Genomic DNA, 14,429 nt, shown 5'->3' on the forward strand with positions numbered 1-14,429 from the left:
ACATTTGGTTATTAAACAAATACGTGTTTGCGGAATCATTTGAAATCTTGTTGACATGGGCCTGCAACAATAATGCAAACCTTAACATCTCCTTACAGAACAAACAAAAATGAGACTGGGGTAACTGTGATCCGCTCTGATGTTAAGCACGTCTTGATAAAGAGTTGGGCATTACTTCAAGGAGAGGATGTGATGCTACAGGCTACATTTTGCTCCCAATCTCCAACACTCTGGGGACAATTGCAATAATTGACGGGGCCTATCTTTACAGCATTAGAGTGCATCCAGATAGATACTGGTTGGCGTTAATGTCTGAAGCAAAAATAGGCTCCAGATCTCCGCAGTGATCAAAGAGTTCCCCCAAAAACAAATCCCGGCTCTGCATTATTTTGAGTAAGGCACTCTGCCTCACCTTATAACCATTGACCTCCTCCTCCCCTCTCCCACAGTGATGTGGTACACTTAGCACAGTTAAAAGGCATAGAAATAGGAGACTGGACGAAGTTTTCCTTTCGGGCGTTGAATGACAACACACCTTTATAACTGCACAATGACTGCATGGTCGAAGTGTGATCAGGCCCACAACTCAGAAGTAGCAGGAGTTCTTACTAAGCCAAACGTTCTCAGTTATTTGAAAATGGTAGATTAAAAAGATCCCATCTTCCACGAATCCCATTCAGCTCCAGAGATGAGCTCCTCTTCAGAAAGACTGACGTCTTAAATCCATGCACGCAAACACCGCCTCCCTCTGCGGTTTGGTGACAGTCTTTGATATGTCGATATGGACAAGGCCATGGAAACAGTGCTCCTAAAATACTGTCCCACGATACTTATCTCACCGTTTGTTTGTTGTTGTTTTTTTTTTGTACAAGAATCTAACTACAACACTGTCTCAAAAACACCAACAGGTCTGCTTTTGAGTATACCAAATGTACATAATTTTCACATCTTCTTTACATTTACAGTATATATTTGTAGGCATGTAACATATGGATCAAGAGCCTCAGCTTCACTACCTCTACATGACTCAAAAATGTTTAAATCTCATCTTCACAGAGAGATGGAGAAAAATAGATCCTCGGGGCTTATGGTCAGCAGGGAAAGTAAATATTGAACACTGACAAAAAAGAAAAAAAAACATATACACACATAAATACATATATATATATATATATATATATATATATATATATATATATATATATATATCATAATCCTGCAAAATACCAGTAACAATCCAATTATGTGTAAGTACCATCACACTAATTAGTGCATAGAGTAGAATATGTGTAATAAGGTGGGGAGATAAGGAAAAAAGGGGTTTAATCTGTCAGTTTCTTTTTTTTAAATAGACGCTGCTCCCATACAAGGTTTAAGCTGGTATAAGCTGGGTTAGTCCTAACATAGTCTAGACTATAGTTCTTTGTTAAAAAGGTACAGCACAAAAGCATCTGCAAAGATCTTTCTGCACTTTTACAAACTTATTGCTGCGAAAGTATCTGACAGCATTAATTACAAACGGTACTTCTGATTGTTCCAGTTCGTATCATTGAAGCAATTTTCAAAATAAAAGAACCTAATTTCTAGGCATGCCCCCTCTGTATATTGGAAATCAATTTGATTTCAGCCAAAAACCTGACAATTGGAATATATATTTCAGCCTTCATCTCAAATCTCTGAAATAAGGAGTTCGATAGAAACACTCAACTTGTGTTTATGGCTTAATTACCCTTTGGTTCAATTTAAAGGGGTTAGTTGTTCTTATGCCTGTTGTTGACTAGCGTTCTCCATTTGAATTATTTAACTTAAGTTTCTTCTAACATTTCACCCAACAAAATAAGCAACAAACGTATGTTATATTCCTGCTGATATTGTATCGGTTCAATAGCAGCACCAGTCAATACTCAAAGCTCAAATATCAGTATTGAATCGGAAACGGAAAAAGTAAGTTTGTGCAAAATCAAAAAAAATTCAAAGAGAACTTAGAAAATACCTTGTTTTTATGAGAGGATTATTGTCCTTAATGTCAATGATCTTAGGAAAGTTGCATGCAGAATACTAAGCTAATTAATAAAAGCTTGCTACACAACATCTAAATTAGCAAACTAAATACTGGTGGGAAACAGCCTGGTCTTCTGTTTGCATGTCGTCCCAATTTGCATTATAGCAAGTTAAATTGAAGTTTGGAGGTAGAAACATCATAGCATGTGACACTTGCACGCCTTTATATAACTGAGGGAAGGATGACTACTTAAACATAGCAGGAAATTCATGGATCAAACACTGATTGCAGACACGTCAAAGGAAACTGTAAGCTAATATAAAAGAAATAAAGGTCCTATAAAGGCCCAGTCAGTCATCTGATTTGAAGGCAACTGAAAATGTATGGAAAGAACTGAATAGCAGAGCATAAAAGAGGCCTCTCTGAAATAAGTTATGTTCTCAAGATGTCATTAACACAATTTTAAGAACCATGATCAGACTTATTTCCTGTGCATTTCACTTTTTTACATACAACTTATATATTCCTCTCTGTTGATTCTTTTATATTTATTGTTAAGCTTATCTGGTTTGAATGAGAAATATGCTTACTATATTAAAATGCCAATGTGTTCACTACTAACTTTCCCTGCTGTATACCTTCAGTTGAGTTGGTAAAGGTATGAGGCTCATCACTTCAATATGTGATTTGATTGGGTGTAAGTGTCCTCCATCAGGTTTTAAAGTTTCTTCAGTCCTTAAGGTAGTGGGTGTAATAATCTTCTTGTTTGAATAAAAATACATGTATAAACAGACTTCATAAAGAGGTGGGGAGGAAATCAGGATGGTGAGGTTAGAGGAGTATGGATTCCTGGTGAAGGAAACTGAATACGGAGCGAAACACTGTGAGGATCCATTCTACCTGCTCACCGTGGAGGTCCAGGACCTCAGGGTGCCAGGCAGCTTGTCAGGCCCAGGGATTTTCCAGGGCCCCGGGGAGGCGGCTGCGCTCCTGGCTGGAGGACCTTCGATGGTTTTAGAAGGGCAGCAAACCCTACTGAGGCCACTGGCATTCTCATCTTCTCTGGGAGGCAGATTCCTGGACATCAGCCTTTCCTGGAGGCTGACAGGTCCGTCTCCTCCTCCCAGAGAGGCTCCGTTCAGATTCACTGTGACATATGGGTCCCAAGGTGAAACGATGCCTGCTGCATGTGTTTGTCTGCCCTTCCTCTCACTACAAGGCGAGCAGCTCTCTTGCCTCTCAATAGACCTTCCCACCACAGCTTTGTGAGACAAAGCCCGCGGCGGCTTATCTCCATGTGCACGGTTCACCTCTCCAGACCCCTGAAGGGCTCCCTGCCCCATGTTGACACACTTCTGCTCAGTGGACCTGCCACCTATTGCCCTTCTGATGGAGCTGTGGTCTGTCAGCAGTGGAGCTTTTTCTGCCATGCACACTTTGGCCTCTAGATGGAGGCGATGAGGAGAGTCTGGGGATGGAGCTGGATTGGAGGTAAGTAATGGATTCAGAAGGGGTTCCAGGGTCACTTCCTGCAGGGCAGAGTGGGCTGTAGAAAGGGAATCCCAGGGGCTGGCACAGTCTGTTGGAGAAAGAAAATCCTATTTTGAGGATCCAAATGAAACAACAGCACAACCATCATGCACATGCAAACAGCAAATAGTAGGATAACAGAAAGATATAACAAAAAAACAGAGTGAGCTGCATGCCTATACTTGAATATATTACTGTAGATATGGTGTGAAATATTGCACAGCCTTCAGAATGATGCAGTTTCCTCTACAGTATCTCTTCAAACCATATTCCAAACAGATGCTCACAGTTCTGGTTGAAAGTTTACATTCATTCATAGACATCAGCATTATGTTATGTGTGTCTGCTAACAAAACATATGAGTTTGACCCTTTCTGGGGTTGAAGAAATAACTCAAACACAGCTATCATTTTTAAACAAATGATATTTGATTTAATGTAAATGTTTTCTTCACACAAGGTAAACATATGCATGCAGGAATAAATATATACGAACACCCCTGCTAATATAAGGCTACATGTGCTTGAACGATTTGCTGCTTATTAAAAAGTTTGCTGTCGTTAACAAGCCTCTGACATGAAATCTTTAAATTGTTTCATTTTCTGCAAAGAATTCTACTTTTTAGCACAATCAGCAGATTTTTTTAAGGCTTTTCCAGTGACCCAATCTTACCCTATTCAGCCACTGCAAAACCAGGTTTGGCATGTTTGGGGTAATTTTTCTTTTTTTTCCTCATGTCTGTCCAATTTTCAGCCATTTAACTGATAATTTAAAGCGTAAGAACTTGGAGGTTGTCCTCCAGACTCACAGCATGATACTGCCACCATCATGCTCAATAGTTGGTACAGTGTTTTAGCTTAAAAGCCTTTCGTGAGTCTTCCACATATTAATGTGGACTTTTGTTAATTGTAGCCAAATATCTTGTTGCTGAACAAACTTTCCTTACTTTAATGCAGAAGGACATTCTGGATTCAGCTACTTGTACTTTATTAAAATGCATTAATCTCAGTAGTTTTTGGGTAGTTCTTCAGCATCATTATCAATTTCCTTTCCTGTTCCAACAGGACAATAATCTCAAGCAAACGTCAAAACTTCGCCCGATCAAGAAAATGTAAGTCAGTTCAAAGCCAGGAGCGGTTTAAATAACCTACACAGTTTCTGCTGAGTCGATTTGTCAAAGACACAGCCAGAATTATGTCAGAAGCCTGTTGATGGCGACAAAAATTTAGTGACAGATGTAAAACTTGCTAAAGGACAACTAACAGAACACAGGTGGGCTTGTGTGTATATATTTAAGCCTTTGTGTAAGACTCTGTGTATTAAAGAAAATTCAATAATTTCAAAATGGAAAACTAAGTGTTCAATAAAGGTATTACATTTTTAACATGATGTTAATGTCATGATGAGGGTATGGTTAGAAATGCAGATTCATATTGGGCTGTTATCGTAGCCATGCATTTATAAGCACATAAATGTAAATGCATGCAGAGAGCACACAGAGTAGTATGTTAAAAGAGAGACATGCAGTTTTCCACGAACCGTGTCTTTAGAGTGGCCCATGAGGAAGAAATAGGGGGAGCTTAGAGTGTCACCTTTCATACACATGGAGAGGTTGGAAGGTACCATTCCTGAGGGAAGGCAAGTAAAAGCCTAACCAATCATTAGACTTAAAGCTGATGGGTTACAGTATATGAAGGCTGTTACAGAGACATACCGACAGTTTTGTAGGAAACAGTTTAATATATGAAGATGAGCTCAGTTACACAGGAGAGAATAGAAAAGCAAGGATAAAATGCAACAAGTTATCAGCGTTTGATTTAAGGTTCATAAAAAAAAGAGAGAGAAGGCCTGGCAAGAGGGGCAAAAAAAATTGTGAGAGAATAGTCAGGTCAGAGGCTAAACAGGGACTTGAAGTAGAAAGATTGAGGCTTTTAGTGAATTATCCTTGTTCCAGGCAGACCCACCATATTCAGGGACCTGTCCCGTGCCCCTCTTCAGCAGCAGCCTGACCCGTCTGCCTCCCGCCTTTATGAGTTCAATGGCACGCGCATGAGTCATGTCCCGGGTGCTGTCTCCATTAATCTCTATGATTTGATCCCCCACCTGCAACAAGTACACACACAAACACAGGTGAAGGTCCAGCCTTGTTAGTCCCCGTTTATCCCTGGAAGACTGGCTTTCAAAAACAATCAGACGTCAGTAAAAGGATTTCCTTCACTTTGCTTTTAAGCACAATACAGTAACTCTCCACACCACCTGGACTTTTCCTACATTTTGTCACATTACGACCAGAAATTCAATGTAGTTTATTAGAACGTTAAATATGTTAAAAATGATCCTTTTTACAAATTACTGACATGGAACCCACATGTATTTAACAAATATACATGGGTAAACTGATAACCCAAAATAAAATTTAGTCAAACCACTAATTAGTTAATTAGTTAAACACCTCCAGATTAACCTATAATCAGACTGTTGGCATGACAGTGGACTTCCGGCGAACACCCCCTACACCGCCTCCCCTGACCCTCCTCATCAACACCGATTACATCAGGTACATCAGCATTAGACTTCCAGCATTAGACGGCCAGGAGCTGCTGGCTGATTTTAATATGACCCTTATTCAGACTAAGTCCCTCACTGTCGCTTGGTTCATCCACACAACAGAAAAGACTCAAACTACAGTGAACAGGAAGATCCTCAGGGCAGATTCAGACACCATATCCTGGCTATAAACTGTTTAAAATGTTACCTTAAGGTCGGCAGACTGCTTCCAGAAAGCAGCCACCACAGAGACAGTTTCTTCTTCTGGCTGTCTCTCTGTTGCAAACCTTACAGTCAGAGCAGCCAGCTGCTCTACTGTAACAAAAGGCGAATATTTATACTATTTCACCATTAGGGAAAAAATGAAAAAAAATAAAATAAAAATACATATATGTATTGGAAGTAAGCACATTCCCGTATTGGTCTTTTTTTCATCTATCTTATTTGTTCTAAGATTTATTTATTTAGATTTAATACTTGTATGTTAACAGTTACTAAAACTGAAATCAAATCCCTTATTTTTCCATAAAACCGTGACCAAGAAATATATGTCTGATTCTTCTAAAACAATATCTTTAAACCGTTTCATAGAGTATTGCTCAATCACCGTCTGGATCAAAACTCAAGGCAATCCAGGAAGAAAACCTGCCTGAAGAATAGGGCACAGGTTTATCAACCTGGAGAAAAATACTCTAAACAGACAATAAGAACCTGAATACATTCATTAAATCATAGTGTATTAATTTGTCTTATTTAAACCACAGTCTTGATCCAATCTGACTGAGGTCAAGATATTTTGCAAAAGGGGAAAACAACTGTTTAGATGTGCAAAAGTTATACTTAGACTTTAGACTTAGACAACTTTTATTGTCATTTTATACACAGTGTTTACGGAACAAAATTTCATTTTGTACAGCTTTCAGAACATTTCCATTCCACCCCAAAAACTGCAGCTGTTACATAAAAGCCTAATAGAAAACATGGATGTTTTTGGTTGTAAGTGACAGAAGGTGGGGAATTTCTGATCCTGGATTAATCTTATAAAGCAGCATAGCTATTATTACATGAAATTGTTTCTGAGCTTGCAAAAAGTTCATCTCACCCTCATCCTTCCGTTTCGTATTGCAGGACCATCCTCTGCAAGCCGCAGCACAAACAGGTCCATGCTGTACTCCCTGCCCCCACGAATACTAAAGCCGAAACCCTTTGCACTTTTCTCCAGCTCCACTGTAAAATAATCATAGTCCTGCAGAACAATATGAAGACCCAGATTAACCACTGTGTATGTTTACGACACCAAAAAAAGCAATAAAAGTTATTTATTAATCTGGGTGTTATAGAATCTGCATACAAATTAGGGAACACTGTCAAACAGGCACAGATGGGTCTTTGCTCTGGAACTACCTGTAGTCGGAAATCAGCAGGGATTCCCAAAGGAAACTGTGCTGCTGCAGGATGCTGCCTGAAGTCCAGAAGGCCAGGCGGGTGTCGGTAGTCCAACGTTGGAGGCTGGCGGTAATCAGTCACCGGAGGGTGACGGTAGTCAACAGGAGGCTGCCGATAGTCAGTAAATGGAGGGTGACGGAAATCTGGTTTGACATCCTGTCTTGCTTTTACCTCTGACCTAAAAGAAGGAAAATCAGCAACAAGATGACAGCTGGGCTTTGTGTCACGGAAAAAGAGAGCAGTGTTTTTAAGAAGTCATAACCTCAGTGGAGTCCACTGGAGGTTAATCAGTAGAGAAATATCTAACATACCAGGATAACGGTGGGTAAGAATTCCTGCATGCGTGCAGATGGAGATAAAGGATGGAAATAAGAATTCCAGTTTTTAAAGCTTCTTTTCAGTTTTTTTTTGTAAACCTGGTATAAATGTACAGCTCAGGGAGTTCTGCTTAGTGAGTTCTGGACTGGGACTTACATACCTATCAAAGCAAGCACTCAAACTTTGAAAGTTTTGACACGTAATACGGCCTGATTGCAGTGCTCCTGAATTATAAAAGAGATACCGTATGGTAAATTATTCACTGATGCTAGGCGCTAAGTGGTGTTATGCAACACGGCCAGCCTGACATCCAGACTGGGAAGAAAACTGTCTGCAGTCACATGTTTTTCCCTGTGAACTTTCTGGCATGCAAGAAAAGAATACATTCTCTCCTCTGAATGGAATCTGATACCTAAGGAAATCTCATATCTTTTTCTTCCAGATATTATCAAAGAAGTTACCAAGACATTGAACATTTCTCTACATAGCATCTCACCTGCCGTCATGGAGGTATAGGTGCGGAGGAAGGCCAGAGGGCTGAGTGATTGGGCTCTGCTGGGTTCCTGCTGGTGCAGGCTGAGAGGCTGCTGGTGCAGGAGGTCCACCCACTGTTTGGTTAGTATGAGCTGCTGTCTGGCCAGGCTGGACTGCTGCTTGACCCGGCTGAGCCGTCGTTTGGCCAGACTGAGCAGCCATTTGGCTTGACTGGGCGCCTCCTTGGCTTGGCTGGGCTACAGGACTAGGCTGGGTCTGTGGACTGTATTTCTGGGTCATGGGGCTCTGCTTCTCTGAGTTGGGTCCAGACTGGGAACCTGTTAAAGACAGAAGGTTAAACCTAAATTTTACCCCAGTAGAAAAGGTGGTTTGAAAGGGAGAGGACAAGAATAGACTAAAAATAGAAAAAATACTTAAGATGAGAAAATATGCCACCATCTAGCAAAGAAATACCACCAACTACCCGGTACTGTATGTTAGTAAAATACAGTAAATTCTAAAAGTTTTCATCTTTAATATGTTCAAATTTTTTTACATTATGACATATAACACAGTTAAATATCATTTATTTGGATTATATCAAATCAACACAAAATTTTGTGTAATTTTAAATTAAAAAACCTGGGAGTTCGGGGCGCTTTTTTAGCCCTCATCATGAGTCAGTTACTTCTGTAACAAAAAGCTGTAAGCATTTTGTGGTATATCTCTAAATGTTTTGTACATCTAGAGACATAAATGAAGACATAAAATATGTAATCTTAAAATTTAAAGTTGGCCAAAACTGTAAATAAGTAATAAAGTATATCAAGCGCCTTTCACAGATAAAGCAATCACCAAGCATTGCACAGTAAACAAATAAAACAACAATAAAAATATAAATTAACAGAAATAAGATAAGTTAAAAACAAATCATGATAAAAATGAATATTTAAAAAAAAGCCATGTTTTAAAAACAAAGAGTCCAAAGGGTCAACTAAAGATAGCTGCAGAGGGACACTGTTCCACAGCCTTGGTGCCACAGACTGAAAGGCTTGATCCTCCTTGGTTTTCAATTTGGGTTGTGGAAAAACTAACAGACTCAGAGCTTACGAACGGAGGGAATGAAAAGCGACATATTTTGTAACAACATCAAATTAATAATCTTCGGCCTGGATATAAAGTGGTCAAGGAGATAAATGCTGGACAGCCAATCACAGACCTTGGATAAAAAGTGGACAAGGTTGGACAGCCTGCCTAGCTGATAAAGTTTAAACAACACAAATAGTTTAACGTCATCAACATAAAAGTGATGAGGAATTATCTGGCATTATAAAATCTATTAAAAGATTTTATAATGCCAGTTGAAGGAAGCATATAAAAAACAAAAGCCACAAAGGACCCAAAACCATTCCTCTTCCAACATCTGATTAAACAATGAATTTATCTTATAAGATACACTAAAGTTTGTGGTTGTAACATGGCAACACGAAAAGCTCAACGGAGAATGAAATAAACAGACATGAAATAAACAGCTTTATCTGTTTAGAATACAACGAGTTCTGGCAATTAAGTAACATCTGATTTAATTCCACACACGGACACTTACTTTCTTCTGGTATGATGTGCAGTGTCACTGTTAGTCCAGCGTCTTTGATGAGCTTGACAATATCAGCGTGAGGCATGCTGATGATAGACTGTCCATTCACAGCCAGAATTCGGTCCCCCACCTTTAGCTTTCCACATCTGTCCGCAGGGCTTCCTTCAATGATGCGTCCAATTTTGTGAGGCACAGCTGGACACAGACAGTAATAAGGTTGTAGCCAGTGGCAGTTTTAAAAATGGAGATGTCAAGAAAGAATAAATGACGAGTTAGAATTGCTTTAAATTCCACAGCCCCAGACTGTGGAAGTGTGTTTGTTTTTATTTTTTTAGCAAAACCAATTTGGTTAAAAAACCTCTTGCACCAAGTTAATATGAAGTAGAATTACAAGAAAATCATGCCAAGCTGAAAAATAGTGAACTTTAGAGTGTTTATTTATGTGTTGTTTTGTGATTTAAGAGAACCGTTCTCTAACATGACGAACTGAATATATCACTTCAAACATCAAACTACTATAGATTTTTTAAAACCTGAGACCATTCAGCATAACATCCTCAACGTTAACCATAATGAAGGTTGTCCATCCATCCATACAGACATAGCAGGTCCAGAGGGACCAGCCTACCCCTAACCCTCATACTTGAAAGGTTTCACCTCAGCTCACTCCTTTCAAAATGAAAGATGAATGGCTGCTCCACTTTGAGTTGCTCTGAATGACTGATGCTCCTAATCCATTTGTGTGAGGAAGAAGCTCAGTTTTAACAGAGAGCCCATTCAGTGACACACTGTTGCATCCTTGGTGCACAAAGGAAGGTTATCACTGATCCCACTTCCCAGCAGCTGTTAGAATTTATAACCATTGCTGCTCCGATCAAACTAAATGTGTTGATATCACAGCATTTTATTTGCAGTTTGTCTTTTTTGTTGTAAATAGTGTTTTGTTTCTTAACCCAACAGTGTGAAGACACACCATGTATCTTTTTTAATTACTGACATAGTAGCACATTGTTTATTTCATCTCGTCTTACATTCTATATTGTTTTATTTGAGTATATCTTTTAAGAATTTACACATATTTTGTTTTAAGGTTGAAATTTTGGCCCAGTGTATAGTTTCCAGTTTATAGCTTTTTTTTTTTTTTTTTTATTTATCTTACATCTATTCTATTCTATTCTATTCTATTCTATTCTATTCTATTCTATTCTATTCTATTCTATTCTATTCTATTCCATTCCATTCCATTCCATTCCATTCCATTCCATTCCATTCCATTCTATTCTATTCTATTCTATTCTATTCTATTCTGTTCTATTCTGTTCCAAGTGAACAACTAATAAGGATGTCGGATATCATTACATTTTTACTGTTATATATATCTGATATTTCATCAAAAAAAGTTAATATCCCCTCTTTAGGGCTCATAAGACTACAGGATGAACTCACTGATAACTGTGGTATTCTCTGGTCTGTTCAAGGAGCTGATTATTACAAAGCCAAAGCCCTCGTTCTCCTTGCGATTTATAACAACGTCGCTGGTTTGCAGAGCCGATCCCTCCGGTTGTGAGGTGGTAGCGGGGGCATTTGCAGGTATGGGGACCGGTGCGGAGGCTGCATCGCTGCGAGGAGAGCTGTGCTGCGTTGACACCGAACCAGGACTGCGACCATTTACTGGACAAGGCTCGCCTGAAGGAAAAGAGAGAAAAAGAGCTACTGTAACTGTAACATCAATCTGTCTGTCAATGGTGCATTAAAACAGAACAGACAATACAGGGTTCAAGTATTATTTTAGTTCTGTAACATGTTTGCATTTTTGAATATTCCATCAGAATGACTTTTAAATCATGAAGCCTCCAACAAAACAAGGACAGCAGGGAAAAGGTTGAATCAAAATGCTTAAATACACTGCATAAAACAATTTGCCAATTTTTTCTCAAAATGTAACATAAAATAAAAAACATTATAGCCTATGTTAAATTAGGAAAGCCCAAATTATTTCTATTTACTGAATGTCAAGTAATGAGAAACAAGACAAAGGGTTTTTAACACATTTTTATTACCTTCTTCAAGGAATTAATATTGAATTCCCTAGTCAATTATTCTAATAGAATTTTCTTTTGAACTTTGTGATTTGGATCAATTGTTTTTTAATCCTTCAGCAGGCTTCCTTTTTTTTCCTAAATGCTACACCCATATCATCTTTCTTTTTTTAACTATCTAATTAATTAAGCCCATTTTTCTTTAGATCGTTGCTCCGTGTTTGGAGGCAATAATAATATATTTCCTTAATATGAAAACTATCAGACTGACACAGAGTTGTTGCTCTGACTCACCTGCGTAGGTGGAGCCCAGATGTCAGTAAAGGGCTGACACTCCTACAAAATTAATTTCACTGTATTCTGGTAAACATTTCCGGCAGTCGCCATGCTGAAATACGTTAGTGAGAACCATGATCTGTGTTCATTTTTTACCTTTTCTTTTACAATGTTTATTTCACCCTGATCCCTTCACTCGCATGGCAAAGTATATGGTTAATTAAGAACAATTTGCCCAGCCTCGAGATGGATTCAGACAGTCTTCTCAGAGGTTAATGAACATGCTTTATTATACCTAAAAGGTACAAAAATAGTGTTTGTATTAAAACACAATCTGTAACAACCAGTAACAAAATTATAGCTCCATTTTAAAATACATAAACTCAAATAAGGTTCTAATTATGACCTCTTCTGTATTAGAAAATACAGCTTTAACAAATTAACACTTTACAGCATCCTCTGTTTTCCCAGATCTAAGAAAGCATTCAGTCAACTTTGCAGAGGAGCTCTCACCTCGCACAGTTTATTCTTTTAAGCGTCCATCTGCACCTCTATTAGACACTGAAACAAATGTGCCAGCTTTACACACGGTGCACTCAGCCTTCCATTGAGTCGCAACTGGGAATCAAATTTTTTGGAGTTAATCTGTGAAGCTGCACTTGCCTTTTGGCATTTTGTGTCCAATGCTGGTTGCTCTGCTCCCTGTCTGTGTGTGGGTGTCTTGCTAGACCCTCCCACAAGGCAGTCACTCGAGAATTATGTCGGGCAACAAAGTACCATCGTATTCTGAGCGAGCGCCAGTCGATTTAGGCATATGATTATTATGCTCATATGAAAGACTGTGAAAACTGGACAATTCCAGGAATTTATAATCTCACTGTTAATCTCTTCAAAAGTAGTGTTAGATCAGTATCGGGTATCAGGCGATACACTCAGCCATGTTATCGGTATTGGACTGGAAAAATTGACTTGTGCATCTCTATTGCTGAGCCATGTTCAAAGGCTGCCTTGCTGTCAAACACCTTTACAGCTCCGCCCACAAACTTTCTGCTAAATACTGGACATCTGAGATCGGTACGTAAAAACATCTCTCTTCGTGATGCTAATCCATATGTGAAGGGCACCAGCACCTTGCAGTAGAACAAAGAGATTCACATTTTTTAACCATAATGGTCAAAAATTTCAATTGTAGTTTATGCAAACTGTAATCTCAGTTTGAAGTTGTTTTTGAATTTACAGTTCTAGTCACTGTAGATTAATAAAGTCTCCAACTTCAGCCGTTATGATCTGAACATTTCCATTTATGTGGCACAAAACCTGTCCCCTTCCTTAACATTGAGATGAGAGGACATTATTTCTATACTATTCCTACTGGAACAGGATAAACCAGACTTAAAACACAGAAAATGTTTAGTCTGATCCAGTTTGAAATTGTGAGAAAAGCTAATTTGTGGATGTAGATATTTTATTCAATTGTACAAGTATGATCTCCTACCACAGAAAACCGAGCTGTCAGCATGGGCGTTTTGTCATGTTTTTGTCATGTTTTTTGTCTGATGCCAGTGAACTGAGCAACCTGTTCTCTAGTCTTATAAAAAAGAAAAATAAATAAAACATGTCCTCACCAGGCATCTGCACTCTTCTCCTCACAGTCAGGCTCACTTGACCATTGCGGGCGGCTGCGTGCATCAAGTCAATGACGTATTTGTGCGGTTTCCCAGCAACCACGTTTTTATCCACTGAAATTAGCTCGTCCCCGGGTCGAAGCCGGCCGTCGCGCTCAGCAGGAGTGTTCTCTATTATAGCGCCAATAACAATCTGTTGAAAGACAATCAATATTAGCAGCGCAGATGAAGGTGTAGAAGATGAGAAGGAGGCAACAGTGGAATGACACAAAAATGGAGGACCATGGTAAACCTTCCAGACATTCTGCAGCCAAATTCACTCTGTACCACAGTCATGCTGTTTTATTAGCAAGGCATTACTTCAGTATGGGAGGCAGTGAACAGTTAGAGGATTATAGTATTGGTGTGTAAATCTTTGTGTATCTTGGAGATGCACCTCCTTATAAAAGTATTAATTCCTTGAACTTTTCCAACTTCTGTTTTGTCACAGCCAAAAACTTCAGTGTATCTTAAAGGCATTATGTGCAATAAATCAATAAAACAACAAATAAAAAAAACTTAAAGCAAAATAATAG

General features: G+C 38.9%; 1 protein-coding gene across 15 annotated transcripts in view; it reads right to left on the reverse strand.

The window, feature by feature from the left end:
* Nucleotides 1–1,946: 1,946 nt before the first annotated feature.
* LOC119793075 (membrane-associated guanylate kinase, WW and PDZ domain-containing protein 2-like) overlaps nt 1,947–14,429 on the reverse strand; it is a 136,862-nt gene continuing 124,379 nt past the window's right edge. For 5 of the 15 annotated variants that reach the window (XM_038300038.1, XM_038300041.1, XM_038300037.1 and 2 more), the window contains exons 15-23: nt 13,855–14,047; nt 11,361–11,624; nt 9,924–10,109; nt 8,340–8,655; nt 7,837–7,860; nt 7,484–7,703; nt 7,182–7,325; nt 5,497–5,635; nt 1,947–3,581 (exon numbers count right to left, since the gene is read on the reverse strand). In XM_038300038.1, coding sequence (XP_038155966.1) covers nt 2,899–3,581; nt 5,497–5,635; nt 7,182–7,325; nt 7,484–7,703; nt 7,837–7,860; nt 8,340–8,655; nt 9,924–10,109; nt 11,361–11,624; nt 13,855–14,047 — 2,169 coding nt within the window. In that variant the 3' untranslated portion in view covers nt 1,947–2,898. Of the gene's footprint in view, nt 3,582–5,071; nt 5,161–5,496; nt 5,636–7,181; nt 7,326–7,483; nt 7,704–7,836; nt 7,861–8,339; nt 8,656–9,923; nt 10,110–11,360; nt 11,625–13,854; nt 14,048–14,429 lie in introns of all 15 variants that reach the window. The other 10 variants (XM_038300043.1, XM_038300039.1, XM_038300051.1 and 7 more) reach the window with 7 other exon arrangements.

Source organism: Cyprinodon tularosa, unplaced genomic scaffold (assembly GCF_016077235.1).
Source record: "Cyprinodon tularosa strain WSP-4 unplaced genomic scaffold, ASM1607723v1 ctg44, whole genome shotgun sequence".
Taxonomy (NCBI): domain Eukaryota; kingdom Metazoa; phylum Chordata; class Actinopteri; order Cyprinodontiformes; family Cyprinodontidae; genus Cyprinodon; species Cyprinodon tularosa.